This window comes from Chionomys nivalis, chromosome 7, assembly GCF_950005125.1.
Source record: "Chionomys nivalis chromosome 7, mChiNiv1.1, whole genome shotgun sequence".
Lineage (NCBI taxonomy): Eukaryota > Metazoa > Chordata > Mammalia > Rodentia > Cricetidae > Chionomys > Chionomys nivalis.
Window position 1 is genome coordinate 84,499,438 of NC_080092.1, and position 20,562 is coordinate 84,519,999.

Consider the following 20,562-nt stretch of genomic DNA (forward strand, 5'->3'; position numbering starts at 1 on the left):
CCTACCTGCTGCCGCTGCCCTGCCTTGGGTTTTTAGCTCTCTTCTGAGTAACAATGTTTTTTTTTTCTTTTTTAAATTTATGTATATATGCCACATGCATGTGGGTGCCCAGGAAATCCAGGAGAGGTGATCGGATTCCTGGAGCTGGAGTTATGAGTGCTTGTGAGCCAGGCAGTATATACTGGGAACTGAACTCGGGTCCTCTGGAGGTGCAGCAAGTGCCATCTGTCCAGCCCTGGACAACGCTTTTACAGCTGTCTCTCTGCATCTTGTTCAGTGTCTCATTGGTTCAGTTAGCCAGTCAACATGTACTGAGCTGCAGTTAGTTGGAGCTTAGCCACTGAGTCCAGAGGATGGTGGGTACACTCCTGCACAGGACACTGGTAGCACGAGGGTTTATCTCAGACTGCAGCTTTGGGAACTGAGTTTCGTGCACCTAGGGTCCACTCTAATGTGTACTACTGTGGTCAGCTCACTTCCCTGTGCAGAACCACTTAGCTCCCAAGCAGTTCACTAGGTCAAAGCCTTGAATGTGGGTCTGGCTAAGTTCTCCCAGGTGCTTTAGCTTAACAGCCAAGTAAGGGATCTTTTTCCCCATAATGCCTGATCAGGTGACAGTCAAGGCCCCCTCTATTGCCTGACTTTGTGACCTGCCAGCATCCTCCACCTATTGTGATGGGAACTCTCCCAGTCCCCTGATTGGTCTGCTGCTTTTCTGCCCATTATGTCTTCTCTAATAGTCCATTGTGTTGAAAGTTTGTCCATCTTTCTTTCTGGAAAGCCTTCAGGGCCTAACCCAGACAGTGCCCTTTCTAAGCAGAAGCGAGGGCCCAGCCTCCCACTCCACCAACAAAGGGACTGAACTCCATGTATTTCCTGTGGCGGCAGTAGCCTGGGGCTGAGAGCACAGCTCAGTAATAGAATGCTCGCTAAGCACACGCAAGGCCCTGGATTTATTCCCCAGGCTTTAGGGGTTGGGAGCTTAGCAAATATGTCCTGGCTTAGTAGAGGACATCTGGTAGCTGTAACTCAACAGCTCAGCTTTTCTGAATTCCCTGAATCGTTACCCCAGAATTTGTCCTATTTAAGTGTGTTTATGTTTGCAGTACTTACCACTGGTTCTTGCTAAGCAATGACTTAAAACCGTGTTTCTCAGAATCGATCTGCTCTGTCCCTCTCCAGACACATCATCGCAGAGTTGGAACACGTGGTCTTCATCAACACAGATGTGGGCCGCTGTCGGGCCTGGCTGCGGCTGGCCCTCAATGATGGTCTGATGGAGTGCTATCTGAAATTGCTCCTGCAGGAGCCCGCACGGTTGTGTGAGTACTATCAGCCCACAGCCCTGCTGCGGGATGCCGAAGAGGGTGAGTTCCTCCTGAGCTTCCTGCAGGGACTGACATCCTTGTCCTTTGAACTCTCCTACAAGTCGGCCATCTTAAATGAGTGGACACTTACCCCACTGTCTCTTTCTGGGCTCTGTCCCCTCTCTGAACTCGAACGTCTCACTACCTCTGGGGCAGAATTACAGCGGAAGGAGTCTCTGGATTCAATTTCCCATTCCTCGGACTCTGAGGACATTGAAGTCCAACACTCTGGCCACAAGATCCACAGGAACAGGAAGCTCACTGCCTCTTCCCTCAGCCTGGACACGGCCAGTTCATCCCAGCTGTCCTGCAGCCTAAACTCCGACAGCTGCCTGCTCCAAGAGAATGGCGCCAAGAGTCCCGACCATTCTGAGGAGCCCATGTCCTACGACTCAGATCTGGGCCCAGCGAATGCTGATGACTCTGACAGGTCTCTGCAAGAGTGAGTAACCCTGCAGCCATTGCTCTGCCGCTGTGCATGGGCTTGTCGCTGGACGCTGTGGGGTGTAAGGAAGTCAGGAGACAGGCCTCTCAGTGTAACTGAGGAATTGCTCAGTGGGGAGATCAGATTGCTTTGGTTTTTTGAAATGTCTTCCCTCTGTAGTCCAGGCTACAGTACCAGGGTCTCCTGAGTGCTGGCATTAGAGGTATGAGCCACCACTCCCAGCTAGAGAGTAGATTTAGAACTCAGAGTTGGACTTTGACCTTTCTGAGGTGCATATAAAATATGTCTTTTTCCTCTAGAGGGAATAACAGTTCCCTCTAAATGCTGATAGTTCAGAGTGATCCCCAACTCCCAGCAAATACAGTGGAGTGGACTGTGTAGGCTGTGCCCTTCGGAACACCTGGCAGACACAGAACCTGAGACAAATGGGGACGGGTGAGTGTGAAGAGCGTGTAGAAGCCTCTTAACTCACTCCGCTAAAGTGCTAGACACACTCTCTGCCGCTGAGCTGCACCCATCCCCAGTGCCAGACACCCCCACACCCCACGCAGGGCAGGGAGTCAAACCAGGCCTTACATGAGCTAGGCAAGCTCTCTACCCCTGAACTACACCCCCAGACCCCAAAGCTTTTTGGGTTTTATTTAATTTTGTTTATTTTTGTGAGACAGAGTCTCATACTATAGCCCAGGCTGGCCTTGAACTCTGCTTCTACCTCCTGAGAGCATGTGCTTCCAAGTTCCTAAATGTATCTGTAACAGAAACATTGTTTTTACTTTATTATTTTTTAAGTTTTCTTCCTGTTTCTTCCATGGCCTACAAAAGGTAGTGCGTGTGTGTTGCTGGTGTGTCAGAGCCTCTTCCTTCTCCTCTCATGTCTGTTGTTCCACTCAGTGGGCATTGAGTTCCGTCAGCTCCCAGAAGCTGGTTTGCAGTTTCCACAAATACTGTCTGCTAACACTCTGCCAGGAGTGTCCCACGACCTCTCAGTCCCACCAATGGAAAGGACTGAAAAGGTTACGGGTATTAGTAACTTTCTGTTGAGTTCAAGTCTGTGTTCCGTCCACTCCTGTCTAGGACCTTTTCACTACTACTGTACACCCTACAGCCTTGGTTCAGGCCCTTCCAGGTTGCCACCTGGCATAGGATCGACTCAGACCCAGTGATATGTGGGCAGGACTCACAAAGACCTGGTGTCCAGGCCTGCTCCACAGTTTGCAAGTCAAGTACTATAAGTCAAATCGCTGACTCTTTCTGGGCCGTTTCTCCATCTTTAAAACAGAGATTTCTCATACAGTGGTCTGAGCCAAATCATTGCCTATGTAGTAAACATATGCAAGGAGTTAAAAAAAAAAAAAACCTGCCGACAGGATCGCTCCCTGGTGTGGGGAAGAGGAAGGTTTCTATTGTAAATAATAGAGAGACAATACCAAGAGGCATCTGAAAGAAATCAGAGCAGAGAGAGAAAGCAGTCGACTGAACATGGCAGCAGACTGGACACGGCCAGCGCCATCTATCTGTGAGAGAAGGGAGAACAGCAGAGACAGAAAACAGAGAGGATAGCAGCAGCAGAGGGAACCTTGCCCTTAGAGCGGACACATGAGCATCTGGGAGGAGGAAAACCTGGGCGGGTGAGAAGATCTGGGATGCTAGTGTGGACTTCGGAATGGAATGTATGGTATGTACTTGTGATGCTGAGGGAGCCTGGAGGCCAGTATGTGCTTTGCTATGCAGCTACAGGTTTATGTCAGTGGATCTGTATGTCCCTTCTGCCAGAGGCAAGGGAAATGACTCCTTATGGTAGAGGAAACTGGGTTCACAAGTTGCTGAGGAATGCTGGCTTTTTTCTTTTTCTTTTTTGAGACAGGGTTTCTCTGTGTAGCTTTGGAGCCTGTCCTGGAACTCTGTAGACCAGGCTCATCTCAAACTCACAGAGATCTACCTATCTCTGCCTGCCAAGTGCTGGGATTTAAAAGTGTGCTGACTTTTTTCTAACCACCAGAAATCCTCCCATAGTCTAGGTTGAGCTCATTTCTGGACCAGCTTTTAGAGTTTGTGGGATTAGAGTTTTCTTTAGACCTGACGCAGTTGCTCCTGTGAAAATGGCAGACTCCAGAGGCAGAGTAGAGTCCATGAGATAGTGATTTCAGATGTCAGATGAGGAGTTTAGATTGAGCACATTGGGGAGAAACCCCAAGGAGCCATCTCTGCCTTGAGACATGCTGGGGTGGGGGTGATCTAACGTTACTTAGGCTAGCTTACCTCGCTCAGGCCTTCTCTTTGTCATGCTCCTTACCTTTATCTCTCATGAGTCTCAAGACTGGAAAGTTCCAGCATAAGGTCTTTGAGTCAGTGGCTATCCACCCTGTCTGTGACTCCAGGATCCAGTACCCTCACACAGATATACATACAGGCTAAAATGTCAGGAGCCATGTCCCCCCCAAAATTATTATAGGGATCACCGCTGTGAGGAGTTTTGCAGAGGGCCCTACTTCCCAATTGTATTGAGAATTATTTTATTGACAAAGCCTATCCCACACCCAAATTAACTGTTAATAGAGAGCTATCTGTTAGCGGAACCCACCTAACATTCCAAACTATCTAGAGAACTAGGTGTGTCAACTCGAGACTTCCTGACCAAGGAATCGTGACCTGACCGATCGTAACCTCCTGGCCAACAACCTCGTGACCTGCTTGGACCACTGTGACGGCGTAAATGAATGCAGACAGATTATAAAAATATATACAGCTTTAATAAGGAAATAGACTTACAGGACCACAGGTTCCTGCGGAGAACAGGAAAAGCAGAGAAAAAGGGACTGCTGGGATCACGCCCAGCAGATTTATCAGTAAACATTAGCCTGAGGCGAACACGCCCCCAACGGGTGGGGCTATATCCCTACATCTCCCCCTTTTGTCTAAATAAGATAGAACTAAACCAAATACAACTATATACAATAATAACAAATAATAAAAATAACAAACAATATTGAGAACAAAAGTTTTGCTAAACATTCTATCTCAAGGAGTCTAAATAACATAAAGAGTAACTACAATTATATAATCTTCAACTCCGTCAAAGATCTGAGAAGGGAATAAATATTACTTAACAAACGAGAGATATCCAAAATGTGCAACAATTGACAGAGACAACTGACTACCTGGGCAATCACCCAAAGTCTCGTTTGCAATGTTGAATCAACCAACTTTGGCTAAGGCCTAACATAACTGACATACCATTCTCAGAACTATCCTACCCTGTCTTGGCAGGATAAGACAATCCTGTTTCATCCACTTAGGGATATTCTGTATCTTTGTCAGAAGTTGAGGTATGGGCTTTTCTTAACCCAAAGGCCAGTTCTGCCAAGAAGACAAGCTCCCAGTAGAGTGTCTTTGGTGCTCAACGTTCTCTCGGGAGTAGAGTGGCGTTGCCAGGAGTAATTGTGTCTTGTTGGTACAGAAATTTTAGGTTAGATTAAAGGCCATTTTCTACAGCTCTTCGAAGAGGCTGAAGATCATACTATCTATACTAAATAGAATCTCTATGTAACTAAAAGACCTGATTAACTTAAAAATAAATATGACAAACAAATAATTCTCAATACCTATCTAACTTGAAGACTAAAAGAATAAACAACTATGCAATATATGAAGACAATGATCTTCAACTGTAAACAATGTCATAATATCAGAGGTAGAAATATACAATGTAATATGGTAGATGTATCAATATAGACAATATAGACAGTTATAAGCATACTCATACAAAAATAGAGGTAGTAACACTCACATTCAATATTCAATATATCAGTATACAAGAAACAGTACCAATACAATTTTCTATAAACAGTAATTCACAAATACCAGTCATCCCATAAAACCAGTTAATCCCCCTTCTTCTTCCTCTTCTTCCTTTTTTTTTATATATACCCCTAAGTCCATAAAAATATCACCCCATCCCCTCAACCCTAAACCACTAAAAGATGTCCCTAACCCTGAGGGCAAACTCTGTTGGGAGAGGGGATGTCGTCCTCTAAGACTGCTTCTAGCTGACATGGGGGCGACGTTCTTCTTAGGGGGTCCTGTGAAAGCAAATGATGGTAAAATTCCCAATTTAACCTTTGACCTAAGAAAATTGTAACTAGTCTCAGAGCGTTTTGGGAAGGTCCGGCCAGAGTGTTGTCAAAAACGTGCACCATTTGAAATTGTTTCATGTAGTTGGTACCAAAAAACACGTCTAATATTAGCGCTTAAAAAAAAATTCATGACGTCATAAAAACCAGATTGAGTTGATGTCGTGGGGCCCCATCTTCATCCTGGAAACTTCAAAGATTACTGTAGGAAAATTTGTTGTTTGTTATAGGAAATTTAAACATTAACAACAAGGACATATATTGACATATAAAGAAAGACACAGATATGAGGAAAAGCAAAGAAAGTTTAAGACATATATATATATATATGTATATATATATATATATATATATAAATTAATACTTACAGAACATGTCCCTCCATCAGTAATTAAATATTCGGGGTCCTTTAAATTCTTTGAAGATGGGTATTTTCCTGTGGAGATAAGAAGAGAACCCTGCCCCCAAATATCTGTATTACTTACCATCAGTATGATTGCCATCCATGTGATTGAATTGTTATTTATCTTTCCCAACTGGCTTCTCTTCATGAAAATGAACCTTTATCAATTTTGACGGTATCCACAATTTTTCCTCACCTGTGGAGACAAGAGCAAATCCCCTTCCCCAACGCAGCACATCTCCTGGCTTCCATTGTGAGGTCAGCAAATCCTTGAAATAAACTGGTTGATTTAGTTCAGTAGACTTTTCCATTATCCAATGTCTTTCTGCAGCCGATGTTCCCTTCTCATTAGCGTTGAGAAAATTCAAGGTTAACAAAGCATTATGTAACCTATTTCTGGGAGTGTTTTCCACCCCTTTCTGTTTGTTCAATATATCCTTTATAGTTCGATTTGATCTTTCTATGACTGCTTGACCTGTAGGATTGTATGGTATACCTGTAACATGCTTGATATTGTAATAATCAAAAAACCGTTTCATTTTCCTAGAGACATAAGCAGGACCATTATCTGTCTTTATTTGTGTAGGTATACCCATGATAGCCATGACTTCTAATAAATGAGTGATAACTGAATCAGCTTTTTCTAAACTTAAAGCCGTTGCCCACTGAAAGCCTGAATACATGTCAATGGTGTGATGAACATATTTTAATTTGCCAAATTCTGCAAAGTGGAACACATCCATCTGCCAGATTTCATTCCTTTCGGTGCCCTTTGGATTAGCCCCTGCAGGCAGTGGCGTTTGGTTATAGAAAGAGCAAGTAGGGCATTTCTTTACAATCTCCTTAGCTTGTTGCCATGTAATAGAAAACTCTTTCTTCAAACCTTTGCTATTAACATGATGTTTTTTTTATGAAATTCAGAGGCTTGTAGCACACTACCAATCAATAATTGATCAATTTCTACATTACCTTGTGCTAGAGGACCTGGCAGACCCGTATGGGATCAGATGTGTGTTATGTACATAGGGCAAAGCCTGTTCCTAATCAAATCTTGCACCTGGATAAACAAAGAGGTTAGTTCTGTATCATCAGGTATAAATTCAGCAGTTTCAATATGTAAAATAACTCTTTCTGCATAGTGTGAATCAGTAACTATGTTAATAGGTTCTTTAAAATCCCTTAGCACCATAAGAATGGCATATAATTCTGCATTCTGGACAGAATCATAAGGACTTTGTTCCACCTTACCCAAGTCTTCTGATTTGAAACCTGCCTTCCCTGATTTATTGGCATCAGTATAGAATGTATGGGCTCCAGTTATTGGAGCATCACGGACGATCTGAGGAAGGATCCAAGAAGTTCTCTTTATGAAGTTAAGCCTCTTGCTTTTTGGATAGTTGTTATTAATGTCTCCCAAAAAATTAGCACAAGCTCTTTGCCATGGTTCATTATCTTCCCATAATTTCTTTAGTTCATCAGCAGTGAAAGGCACTATAATTTCTGCTGGGTCTATGCCTGCTAGTTGACGAAGTCTCAACTTGCCTTTTATAATTAACTCAGAGACTTTTTCCACATAAGTTTTCAGTTTCTTACTTGGTTTATGTGGTAAGAAGATCCATTCCAAGATAATATCATCTCTCTGCATTAAAATTCCTGTAGGGGAAATTTTTGATGGTAGTATGACGAGAATACAATCGAACTCTGGATTTACCCTGTCCACATGTGCCTGTTGTAATTTTTCCTCAATCATCGTCAGTTCCTTTTCTGCTTCAGCTGTTAATTCTCTGGGACTGTTTAAAGCTTTGTCACCATCCAAGGTTTTGTTCAAATGAATTATTAGATCGGGTGTTATCCCAATAACTGGCCGTAGACTGGAAATGTCCCCTAACAGTCTTTGAAAGTCATTAAGAGTCCATAGGCGATCTCTCCGAATTTGTGCCTTTTGTGTCTTAATTTTTTCCAAACCTATTTTATAACCTAAATAATTAACAGAATCTCCCTTCTGAATCTTTTCAGGAGCAATTTGCAATCCCCATTTATGTAAAAGTATCTTTATTTCTTCAAACAGTCTGTTCAAGGTATCCATGTTTGAATCGGATAACAAAATGTCGTCCATGTAATGATATACTATCGTTTTGGGAAATTTCTTGCGTATTATTTGCAATGGTTGATTCACAAAATATTGGCACAGGGAGGGGCTATTTAACATACCCTGGGGGAGGACGGCCCAGTGGTACCTCCTCGAAGGTTGAGAATTATTATAAGTAGGCACTGTGAAGGCAAATTTTTCTCTATCTTCTTTTTGTAAAGGTATAGTGAAAAAACAATCCTTTAAATCAATAACTATGAGAGGCCATCCTTTTGGCAATAAAGAGGGCAAAGGAATTCCAGATTGCAGAGGGCCCATAGGTTGAATAACCTTGTTGATAGCCCTGAGATCTGTCACCATTCTCCATTTACCTGATTTTTTCTTAACCACAAATACAGTAGAATTCCAAGGGCTGGTAGATTCTTCTATATGTCCAGCATCTAATTGCTCTTGTACCAACTGTTCTAAAGCCTGTAACTTTTCCTCAGCTAAAGGCCATTGCTTTGTCCATATTGGTTTCTCAGTCAACCATTTTAAAGGCAAGGCTGTTGGTATCTCTGAAGGGACATCAATTGCTTGTTCTTGTACAGCCCGAATGACCAGTTTTCTCCGTTTGTAATATCTTTTAATATTATCCCCAGAAATATAGGCTCTAGAAGTAGCAGGAATGTTAATTTGGGTATTCCATTGTTGTAATAGGTCACGACCCCATAAATTCATTGCAATATTGGCTACATATGGCCTTAATTTTCCTATTTGTCCCTCTGATCCTATACATTCAACCCATCTTGTGCTCTGCCTTACTCGAGATAGGTTTCCAATTCCCAGGAGCTGAACATTTACATTCTGAAGAGGCCAATACTGATGCCAAGATTCTGGGGTAATGATACTTACATCCGCACCTGTGTCCAGCAGGCCAGTAATAAAAATGCCATTTACACACACTCTCAGCTTTGGTCTTTGATCATTTATAGAAGTTTGCCAAAACACACGGAACTCATCTTTCTGATCATTATTGCTTGTAACAGTAGGCATGGGGCTTCCTAATTGTCCTGACAAGTCACGTTCTCTGCAGTAACTGGAAATGACTGAACCATGTTTGCCATGGGGGCCTGTGAGGCCCCCCCCTCTCACGTTTCCCATCTGTATCAGGTTGCCTTGTCTATCTCTTGTAGACCTGCACTCATTTGTCCAATGTCTGCCCTTTCCACATCTTCTACATAAACCTGAAGGCTGAGTCCTCCTATTTCTGTTATTTCTAGAAGATGCATTATTATTATTTCTGAAAATCTGTTGTCTACAATTCCTTTTCATATGACCCATTTTGCCACAATTAAAACATTTGGTATTCTGATGCCTCCTTTTACCATTGGAAATTGCTTCTTCTACCCATGCTTCAGTGCCATAGTCAAATGTGTCATCATTCAGTGTATGCAAGACCCATTCTTCCAATGGCGCTGATCTGAGCTTTAAAGGTCCCAAAATCCTTTTGCATTCCACATTTGCATTTTCATAAGCCAAAGTCTCGATCATTATACGTCTTGCTTCTGGGTCAGATATTCCTATTTGTACAGCTTTAGTTAGTCTTTGTAAAAAGTCACTAAAGGGTTCTCTCTGACCTTGTTTAACTCTGACAAATGATTCCATTCTCTGTCCTGGGTCTTGTACCCTGTCCCAAGCCCTTAAGGCTGCTGTAGTACACATGGAGAGTGTGTTTTCATCCAAATTAGCTTGTTCCTGAGGGTCAGAAAATAGCCCCTCTCCTAGAATTTGATCTAGGAAAATCTCAATTCCCTTTGCTCTTTCCTGCTGTTCTAAAAGTCTAGCCTCTTGCCTGAATAAGCATTTCCATTTCAATTGCGGTCCACTCTCAAGGACTGCAGAGCTCAGTTGTAACCAGTCAGAGGGCGTGACTTTATTTGTTGTGGCCCAAGATCTTAGCATCTCTTTAACAAAAGAGGCATTCATCCCAAAAGTCATTACGGCCTGTTTAATTTCTTTGAGATCATTCATACGGACAGGTTCCCATGTATCTTCCTTGATGACCCTAGGGTTTCTGGAACCAACCACTTTCTCTGTTGTTACTACTGGAAAGGCAGGTAGGACTGTAGGTAGAGCTTTGTGGGAATTGTCCTGGAGGGATTTACCCACAGATGTAGTTAAAATTTGCCTTTGTACCTCTTGCTCTTCTTCCTCAGAATTTAGAAATTCCTCAATCTTTTCAATTCTATTCACCATTGTCTTCTGTAATGTCTGAATTTCCTGTCCAGAATTATGTTCTAAAGCCTTCATTGAGGATTCTAAAGTATGAAGTTTGTCCATTAGAGATAACATCTCATCTTTGGACATAATTTTTATAGCATAAACCGTGCTTTCTTGTATTGACAATCTTTCCGCCAATCTGTCATAAGCTTTAGACAAAATCCGATTGTCACATTCAGCAGTTTTGATTCTCTCAGTTAATGTTTTAGTTCCTACTGAAAGGGACTGAAGCTTACAATCCAAATCAGCTGTTCCCTCTTCCATAGTAATGAATTTCTCCTTAATATCAGCCGTTAATGTTTCAGTTCCTACTGAAAGGGACTGAAGCTTACGATCCAAATCAGCTGTTCCCTCTTCCATAGTAATGAATTTCTCCTTAACATCAGCCTGGACCTCTTCTAAATTTTGTTCAGTTTGTCGAGTTGTGTTAAACAAAGATCTGTTCTCTGCCTGGAGAACTTCAAACTGATTTTTGAGAAGATTGTTGTCATTCTCAATTGTTTTTAAGTGTTCAACCTCGTCTCATATTTCTGTTATCAAACCATATAGTACCGAGGAAAACTACGAATCCCAGAAAGATCCATATCTGTGGGCTGACAGACACTTCTTGTAAAATCTCCCACATGGTACAATTGAAAAGGCTGTTAAAGTCTTGAATGGTAATGTTTTCAGACATTTTTCTTATTTATAAAAGAAAATTATTTACCTGTAATGACGTTTTCCTGCCAGTGGTGGTGAAAGAAATGCACCTGAGTCCACGTGGTCTAAGCCAGAGCTGGTCTGAAACAATTAACTCAAAACAAAAATTGTTGTACTGCCTGACAAGTTAGATTGGTCGTGGAAGGGGTCACTTTGTCTGCTGCTGTGGCGGCTTTTGCTTCAAAACCGCAGGTGCTTCTGTTAATTCAGGCAGTGGGGCTTAGCCAAGCCAGGCAGGGAGTGGTTACCTGCTCTGGCCCGAGTAAGTCTGAAAGAAGGGGCAGGCCCACCGTAAGCGTAAGGGGCCAAGTGAGGGGTCCCGCTCTGCGACTGTATTGTGGCCTGGAATGGGGGAAGGGAAGGCGAGCAGGGAGCGCGCTGTGAAAGCTAGCAGGCTATGCTTGCCCAATCGCATTTCCTGAGCTCCGGTAACTAGCTTGCTCGCAAAGGCTGGGAAAGATGGAGCTTGCGCCCCCCCTGTGCCGGGGCGGGGGCAAAATAGCCCAACGTTGGACGCCAAATGTGACGGCATAAATGAATGCAGACAGATTATAAAAATATATACAGCTTTAATAAGGAAATAGACTTACAGGACCACAGGTTCCCGCGGAGAACAGGAAAAGCAGAGAAAAAAGGGCTGCTGGGTTCACACCCGGCAGATTTATCAGTAAACATTAGCCCGAGGCGAACAAGCCCCCAATGGGTGGGCCTATATCCCTACAGACCACGTGGCAAGATCCTGTGCCCCAGCCCCCCAAGCTCCTCATCCAGGAGCTATATAAGCTGCAACCATGACTCTAATAAACGGAGGCTTCGACAAATTTGCCTAGCCTCCTTCCTCTTATCAGCCCATGTCTTTCAGGTGGTACCTCTCCGTGACCCTGGAATAACTGACCAGCCAGGTGGGTTACAGACCCTAGACAGTGACCCGCCAAGGCGGTCGACAAAATAGCAAGTTTGAGATTCTGTCTACAAAAAATAAATTTAAAAAAGTTAATTTCCCCAAATTTTTGCCAGCATTTGTTGTATTTCATTGTGGCCATCCTAGTGAGTATAAAGTAGTATATCCTCACGACTGTTTGCATTTCTCTGGTGGCCAGTGGTGTCGAGCGCTTACCATGTACTTACTGAAGATGTTTTCACAGAAGTATTTTCGGTCTCTGTGTCCATTTTAGCTTCAGTTATTTGTCATTTTACTGCTGGGTTGTAGGAATTTTTGCTCTGAGAGGCCACTTGTTTATTTCCCAGCTGCCCAGCAGCTCAGATCCAGAATAATCACACAGAAACCATATTATTTAAATCATTGCTTGGCCCATTAGCTCTAGCTTCTTATTGGCTAACTCTTACATCTTAATTTAACCCATTTTTGGTAATCTGTATATCACCACGTAGCCGTGGCTTACTGGGTAAAGTTCCCAGCGTCTGTCTCTGGCGGGGGTTCATGGCTCCACCTCCTTTCTCCCAGCATTCAGCTTAGTTTTCCCCATCTAGCTCTTTCCGCCCTGCTATAAATCTGAAACAGTTTCTTTATTCAACAGTGGTATTCAAAGCATACAGAGGGGACTCCCATATCACCTCCCCTTTTCTGTTTAAATAAAAAGGAAGGTTTTAACTTTAACATAGTAAAATTACATACAACAAAACAGGTGTCAAGCAATAATTACAGTTATAATATTTATATCTACTTTATCTTTTATCATATCTAAGGAAAACGATAACTATAAATTCTTCAACTCCATCAAAGACTCCAGAAGGATATAATATTACCCAAGTTAATAGGAAGTGCATTATAAGCAACTTCCAAAACTCTAAAAATGACAGAGACATCTTGCTGCCTGGGCAGTCACTCAAAGTTCTTCTGTACCATTGGGGCATCCATATCCAGCCTACAGGCCCATAATATCCAGCAGACTTTTCCATGAAGCAGGAAATTTCAAAGACAGTTTTATCTATATTGGCAGTTTGTCAGTCACTTTCTTCTGTGTCCTGTGGAATGTCTGGCAGACTCTTATGAAGCAGGAACCCTGAAGGACGGTCTCACCTTTAGGCAAGTTCAGCAGTCATTTGTCTGTGGGTCCTGCATGTCTAGTTCATACGGCATAACTTCAAGCAGTGCAGGCAAGAACAGTTTTTTGCCCAAATGACTAGCCAACTCTGTAAGCAGCCTCTTTGATGCCCATCATCCTCTTGAAATAATTGGTGCTGCCAGGAGCAGATGCATCTCACTGTCATGAAAAGTCCTAAATTCTTGAAACACTTTAAATGTCATATTCTGTAGTCTTTGAAAGATTTGAAGTATCCCTATCCATCTGAAATACATCTCTATACAACTAGAAAATCTAACTAACATGATTACAAGCTTGACTATTATCGATGACTCTCAACCTATATTTCTTAATTATACATTACATTTTTACATGAGCTGCACAATCATAATACCTTAATCAAGAACCGAAATATATATACACACACTATAACAAAATTGACCTTAAATTTATATCAGTAAACCAAAATCCATACCAATGCAAATCTTTATAGCATATCCCCCTTTAAATGTCAACAAACATTTATAGACAATATCAACAAATTTTGATATATTCTGAGTATTGGATGGTACAAGTCTTTCCCCTTATATTGTCATTTCTGTCTTTCTTCCCCTCAGGATGACAATCAAATCCAGGACTTTACATATAATAGCAAGTATTCTACCACTCTGAGCTGTGCATCCCAGCCCTCCATCTCTCTTTCTTCTCTTTTACTGTGTGTGTGTTACTGTTGTTGTTGTTGTTGTGGTGGTGGTGGTGGTGGTGGTGGTGGTGGTGGTGGTGGTGGTGTTTTTAGACAGGGTTTCACTTTGTAGATTGGAACTTACTGTGTAGCCCAGGCTGATCTCAAGATTCATAGTCTTCCTGCTTTAACCTTCCAAGTTTTGAAATTCAGGTGTGTACCACCTCATAGAGGCTGGCTTCACTTTTTGTTGTTGTTGTTGTTTGAGACAGGGTTTCTCTGTGTAGCCCTGGCTATCCTGGAACTCACTCTGTAGACCAGGCTGGCCTCAAACTCAGAGCTCCATCTGCCTCTGCCTCCCGAGTGCTGGGATCAAAGGCATGCGCCACCACTGCCCGGCCACTTTTTTGATAGTATTTTATGAATCATGAAAGTTTGATTTTTGCCAGGCATGGCAGTGCCTGCTTACAATCCTGTCACTCGGGGAGCTGAAGCAGAAGAATCAGCCTGAGTTACCTGGAAAGACCCTGTCTCACACAGAAGGTTTTTAATTTTGATGAAAGCCAGTTTATTATTTTGACCGATTGCTTCTGGTTTAGATGTCACATCTGAGAATTATCTAACTCAAAGACACACTTATATCTATATTTTCTTGTAAGAGTTTCATAGCTTCAGCTCTTACATTTGAGGTCTTTAGTGCATTTGAGGTAAGTTTGTAAGTGGTGGGGCTAGGTTTCCACCTTTATTCTTTTCCATGATTGGCTCCTTTTCACAGCACCATTTATTGCAAAGACGGTTCGTTCTTTTAGTCCCCTGGAATGTGCTGGCATCCCTGTGAAAATGTGGTTGTAATGGCTTGGTTTGGTGACACCTGCTGACTCTGCTGTCTTGGAATGTCAGTGGGATTGGCATGGGGTAGGCGAGAGCAGAGCTCTGGTGAACAGGCAAGTGCTTTGCATCCCAGGATCATTTTCATCGACCCAAACTGAGGGGCACTTACTCCATCTAAGCTGGGGGTGAGCTCAGGCCATCTTTGCGCTGCAGGCAGCCTTGTTGCCCTCTGAACCAGCATTTATCCGTAGTGTGCTTGTTCTGTAAGTGAAAGAGGAAGTAACCAGTAGTTTATTTTAAAAACGTAACTTGGATTCCCAGAAGCCTAGGAGAGGAAGGAGCAGTCACTAGCCAGGGCACATTCCAGAAGGCCCAGAAGTATACACATATGAGTGCAAAGGCAGTAATGCTGGTTCTCTGTGGTCCCTCGGAGGGGACAAGGGGCAGTAACCTCACAAGGAGACATCAGTAAGTTACACCCTTGGGCTTGTGCCCACCCTTCCACACCATGTGGGAAATCACTGAGCTCCCGCAGAGGTTTTGGGGACATGAAGCTTCTCTATATCTAGGAAGTCTTTGAGGACCTTTGTACCTCACTATAGCCCTGGTGCCCCATGACTGTCCGCTCTCTCAGAGAGCAAACTCTCAGTGCCTCAGCTCTTAGCTATTGAAGAGCCCCATTCTAAGGCTCTACCACAGATGACATTAGGGGAGCCATTGTCCACACACCCACATTTGGCCAACCAGATTCTCTAGACCCACAGTGTTCAGTTTCTCAGCTCCCAGCTCCCACTCAATCTAATTCTCACTTCTGCCGTGTGAATGTGCCACCTGTGATGGGCCCCGTAGCTCACCGGCCACCCACTGTGTCCCAAGTCCTGGTGTCAGTGAGGAGCGCCAGAGGAGGCCTGTGTGGGAGCTGAGGAATGGAGTGGGTAGTTAGAGTGTTGTTTGGTTTGGTTTTAAATTTCTATTCTTACCACTGCTCCAGTAGCCGTGGACATCCTAGCCACCAACTTGTCACACATGTTTGTTGTTTGTTTAAAAACTTCTAGGGTATTGTCAGAATTCAGCAAAGCCCAGGTAAACTCCGTGCCGAGCAGTGGACCAAGCCAAGAGACAGAGATCGCCACCACGCTCCAGACCCCACTGTCCCTCCACAGCCTAGCTACACAGCTGCGCTTTGAGGGGCCTGCAGAGCTTCCTGCCCATGTTCCCTCTGGGACCCCAAGTGGTGGCCACAAGCATCAGCTGCTTCCCCAAGAGACCCCAGACGTGCAGCAGCTGGGCACTGCCCAAGCTGCCCCTGCAGAGAGCTCTTCAGACCAGCAGCCTTCTAGTCCTGTGGACCGAACAGCTGGCCAAGGGAGTGGTCAGCTGGCCCTGGAATGTGATGGATTTGGACCGAAGCTTGTGGTTTCCTCTCCTACCAGTCCGGTGAGTCTCAAGGCTGTTCAGGGGAGTCTCGGGAATGACTCAAAGCTGAAGTTTCTCCATCCGGTGACCAGAGTGGTTCTGCCATCTCGTTAGCTTCCCTGTCCTGACTGGGGCAGTATTATCAGCATGGTGATGATGAGCTAATGTGTCTTGGTGTGTCAGTAGTAGAGAGGAGCCGGGCATTGCACCGATGGATTCCCATAAACATCTCTTCTTGTCGTCACACCCAGTCCGTGAGGAAAGTGATTCCCATCTCATACCACACTCTGCTTGGATTTTGTTGTTTGGGTTTTTATTGTTTTTTGGCAGGCACCATACACTGTTCAACCTCCGTTGTCAAGCTACCACCATTCACTCTGGGAGTGACTCCAAGTGTACACTCTTGGAGAAGCCATTTCACCTGCCTAAGCTTTGGTTTTCTTTTTACTACTTAAAATAATTTTTATAAGATCCTGAAATGTACTGAATATAGTGAAATACCCTCTAAAAATACTCATTTTTCACATGGCCCAGGTCGTGAACTTTGTGGTCAAATGTGGCAGTCACTAAACCAACAGTGGCTATTAGGCACTCAGATGTGTCCCGACCAGATGGCTCTGGTCATGCATGTATCCATGATCTCAGTGCTGTGAGGTGGAAGCAGGAAGGGCTTGAATTGAAGGCTACATAGTAAGATACTGTTTCTAAAAAAAGATGGAAAATGTGGCCAGTCTAGATTTAGGCGTGGTGTGTAAAATAAGCACTGTCACACTGACTTATTGGGTGAAATTCACACCACATGGGAGTGTAATTCAGTGATTTTTGGTTTGCTTATGATTGTAGAGCTATCACTACTATGTAATTTAGAACATTTAAGTCACCCATTTAAAGAAACTTTATTAACGGTTATTCCCCTCAACCTCAGACAACCACTGTTTGGTCTCCATAGATTTATCTGTTCTGGAAATTTCATATAAATGGAATAACATGTTTTTGTGATTGACTTCAGCTGTTTGTGTATATGTGCACACGTATGTGCGGAACCCATAGGTATGCTGCTGCATACACGGGTGCTGAGGATCCTAAATTAAGTCCTCATGTTTGTGTGGCAAACATTTTACTGACTGAGCCATCTTCCCATGCCCCTAAGCATGATGGTTTAAAAATTAATTCAGTTGAATATGATGGCTCATGTCTGTTAGCCTAGCACACAGGAGGCAGAGGCAGGAATATCATGAGGCCACATTAGTCTGCATAAGAAGACCCTGTTTCAAAAATAAACCAATAACAGTGTTTGCCCACGTTACGGCATGTGTCAGTTCTTCATCCCTGTTCTGGTGAGTAATAAATACTCCATGATATTTTCCAGTGTGTTACTAAGTCATGTGATATTTATGTGTTGTTGGGCATTTGGGTTAGTAATACTTTTTGGATACTACAAATAGTGTTATAAACATGGGTGTGCAAGATTTCTTATGGCCATGCTTTTAATTTTCTTAGGTACATAAAAATCTATTAGTAGAATTTTTGGATCATATAGTAACTCTATTTTTAACCTTTTGTGGAACTGCCAAATTGTTTTCCAAAACAGCTGGCCTAGTCTACATTTCCAGCAGTGTGTTTCTCAGCATCGCTACCAACAGCTGTAATTATCTAGTTTCAAACGGTTCTATTATTATAGCCTTCCTGGCGATGAGAAGTGGTAGCTCGAGGTGTTTTTAATCTCTAGGTTTCTGGTGACTAAAGAATGCCCTTTTGCTTATAGAAGACCATATAAGCACCATAACATTCTATTTTTTAATTTTTATTTTATGTGTATGGGTGTTTTGCATGCATGTATGTATGTACGTATGTGCACCGCATGTGTTCCTGGTGTTCACAGAGGCCAGAAAAGGACATTTGATTCCCTGTTACTGGAGTTACAGATGGCTGTGAATCACCATGTGGGTGCTGGGAATCAAACCAGAGTCCTCTGGAAGAGCATCCAGTGCTCTTAACCACTGAGCCATCTCTCCAGCCCATTTTTAAGTTGAATTCATGTCCTTTGGTTTTTGGTTTTTGTTTGGTTTTGCTTTCTGATTTTTGAGACAGGGTCTCATTTAGCCAGTGCTGACCTCATACTGATCATGTTCTAAGCCAAAAATGACTTTGCCTTTCTGATTCTCCTGCTTTCACTTCCCGTGCTTGGTTGTGAGGTAGCAGTCAATTTGTTGTTTATTTACATCTATTGATTGAGTGTATGTGTGCATGTGAAAGTGTATATGTGGCCACTTAAGTGTGCTATAGCACACAAATGGAGACCAGAGGACGTCTTCTGGGGGTCAGTTATCTCCTTCCACCGTGTGGTTTCTGGGGATCAATCTCAGGTCGTCGGGTTTGGTTGGCTACAGGTACCTTACCCACTGAGCCACCTCTCTGGCTTCAATTTATATTTTTCTATGCGGACATCTGCTTGATCTACCTCAAAGTATTGACTCTGACTATGAAAATCATGTAATTCTATAACTGAGTCAGATTCTCTGTATTTACCCTTCTGAAAATGGTTCCAGATTTACTCCTGGAAGATGCATTTTATGAGGCCTCAACTAGGCAGTCATAAAGATGTGCCGAAAATTAGAAGGTCTGCAGACAGGATGCTTTAAGAAGTGGATGTCTGTGTCTCGAGGGAGCTCCCTAGTGTGACCTTGACCTCATCACAGACATTGTGCCTCCTCGGAGTACCAGAGATGATGGGACTGGGTAGCTGACCTCTCAACATAATTCTTCCCCGTCCATAGAGTTGACCCTCTAGCTTCCTGTCAGAACCCTAGATAAAGCAAGTTCCTTATAGGCTCCAGCTTTTACAGTAACTGTCCCCTGTGCCTGGACCCTTCCTGACTGTCCCCTGTGCCTGGACCCTTCCCGACTGTCCCCTGTGTCTTAGTGCTGTTCCAGCCTTTTCTGCCCCCCAGGTCTGAAAAGCACCATCCCCGTGGCTGTCCTTGTTATCTGTTCTACCTTATTTAGAAGGCAGAATTCATCAATCCCTATTTGGTTGTCTTTTGTTGTTGGCAGGGTTAGTCTAGTCACCATCAAGCTTTTACAGCCCTGAGAACCATTCAGCCTTTCTTTGTCAAATGTTTGTTTACAATCATTCTGCACAAAGCATTGACTGTGAGCCAAGCACCGTGATAGATGCTAGGGATGCAGTGATGAAACAGGACAGACAAGAGTCCTGGCCTTTGGCATCAGCCACCAGATTAGACAACTGATGATGTACATTGTAATTACACTACAGCTAAGTGCTGGGGAGGAAGGGAGGGGGGAGCTCCTATGGGTGACTAAGCCTGGCCTAATCACTGTCCCACACACTGTGTGTTTGTGGCTTGGGATCCCCTCCTGCAGTTGTGCACACAGGCATGACGAGGACAGCCTGAACAGAAAGTCCAGTCCTTCTGAAGGTGATCCAGAGACAATTGCATCCCTTAACCATCGTCTCCTGGTATCTAATAGCACAAGGCGGCTTTCCTCTGGCTTGGATTCGTAATGGCAGATGCTGCTCTGATGTAGTTCCCAGGTCAGTGGTGATCTCCTTACAGTTTGAAGGAACAGAGCTGGCCAGATGTGAGGCTCTAAGCAGGCAGACACGGGAGGGTGGCAGAACGAGGTAAGAAAAAAGGGAAACAGATGGTGATCATGTGATTGCCATGATCCATTATTGCTCAGGTATTCTTTCTCTGCCCCGCCCCATGAAGCAGATACGCCCTCAGTGCTCCCTCAGTGGGACCTGCCCCATTGTTTCCCATTGTTGTTTGAGATCCTTTCTCTAGAGAATCATCTCCCGGTGGCTGCTTTGAGGTCAGGGGACTCTGAACATTTCTTAGTAGTCTCCCTCTCCACACACACACACACACACACACACCACGAACCTATGAATCCACAGGTGTCTCCATCCCTCCTGACCCTTCCACCCACCTCTGTTGTTTTACAGTGAAGGCAGTTGGGTAGTCAGGAGTTCGTCCTTCAGACCAGAAGACGGCTCAGTGAGTCAAAATACCTGCCGCACAAGTCTAGCGACCGGAGTTCCATCACTGGAACCCAAATAAAGGTGGATAGAGAGAACTGACTCCACGGAGTTGTTCACACTCTTGTGCAAATGAAAGGTCTCCTATCTTTTATGACTCAATGCCCTGCATTTTTGCTTGACATTATCA

The 20,562-nt window shown here is 43.7% G+C and overlaps 1 protein-coding gene across 1 annotated transcript in view; it reads left to right on the forward strand.

Moving 5' to 3' along the window:
* Positions 1 to 20,562, forward strand: part of LOC130876803 (pleckstrin homology domain-containing family M member 1-like) — a 52,393-nt gene that overhangs the window by 9,042 nt on the left and 22,789 nt on the right. The window contains 2 exon segments of the mRNA XM_057773422.1: positions 1,183 to 1,809; positions 16,009 to 16,390. Of these exon segments, the coding sequence (XP_057629405.1) occupies positions 1,183 to 1,809; positions 16,009 to 16,390 (1,009 nt within the window).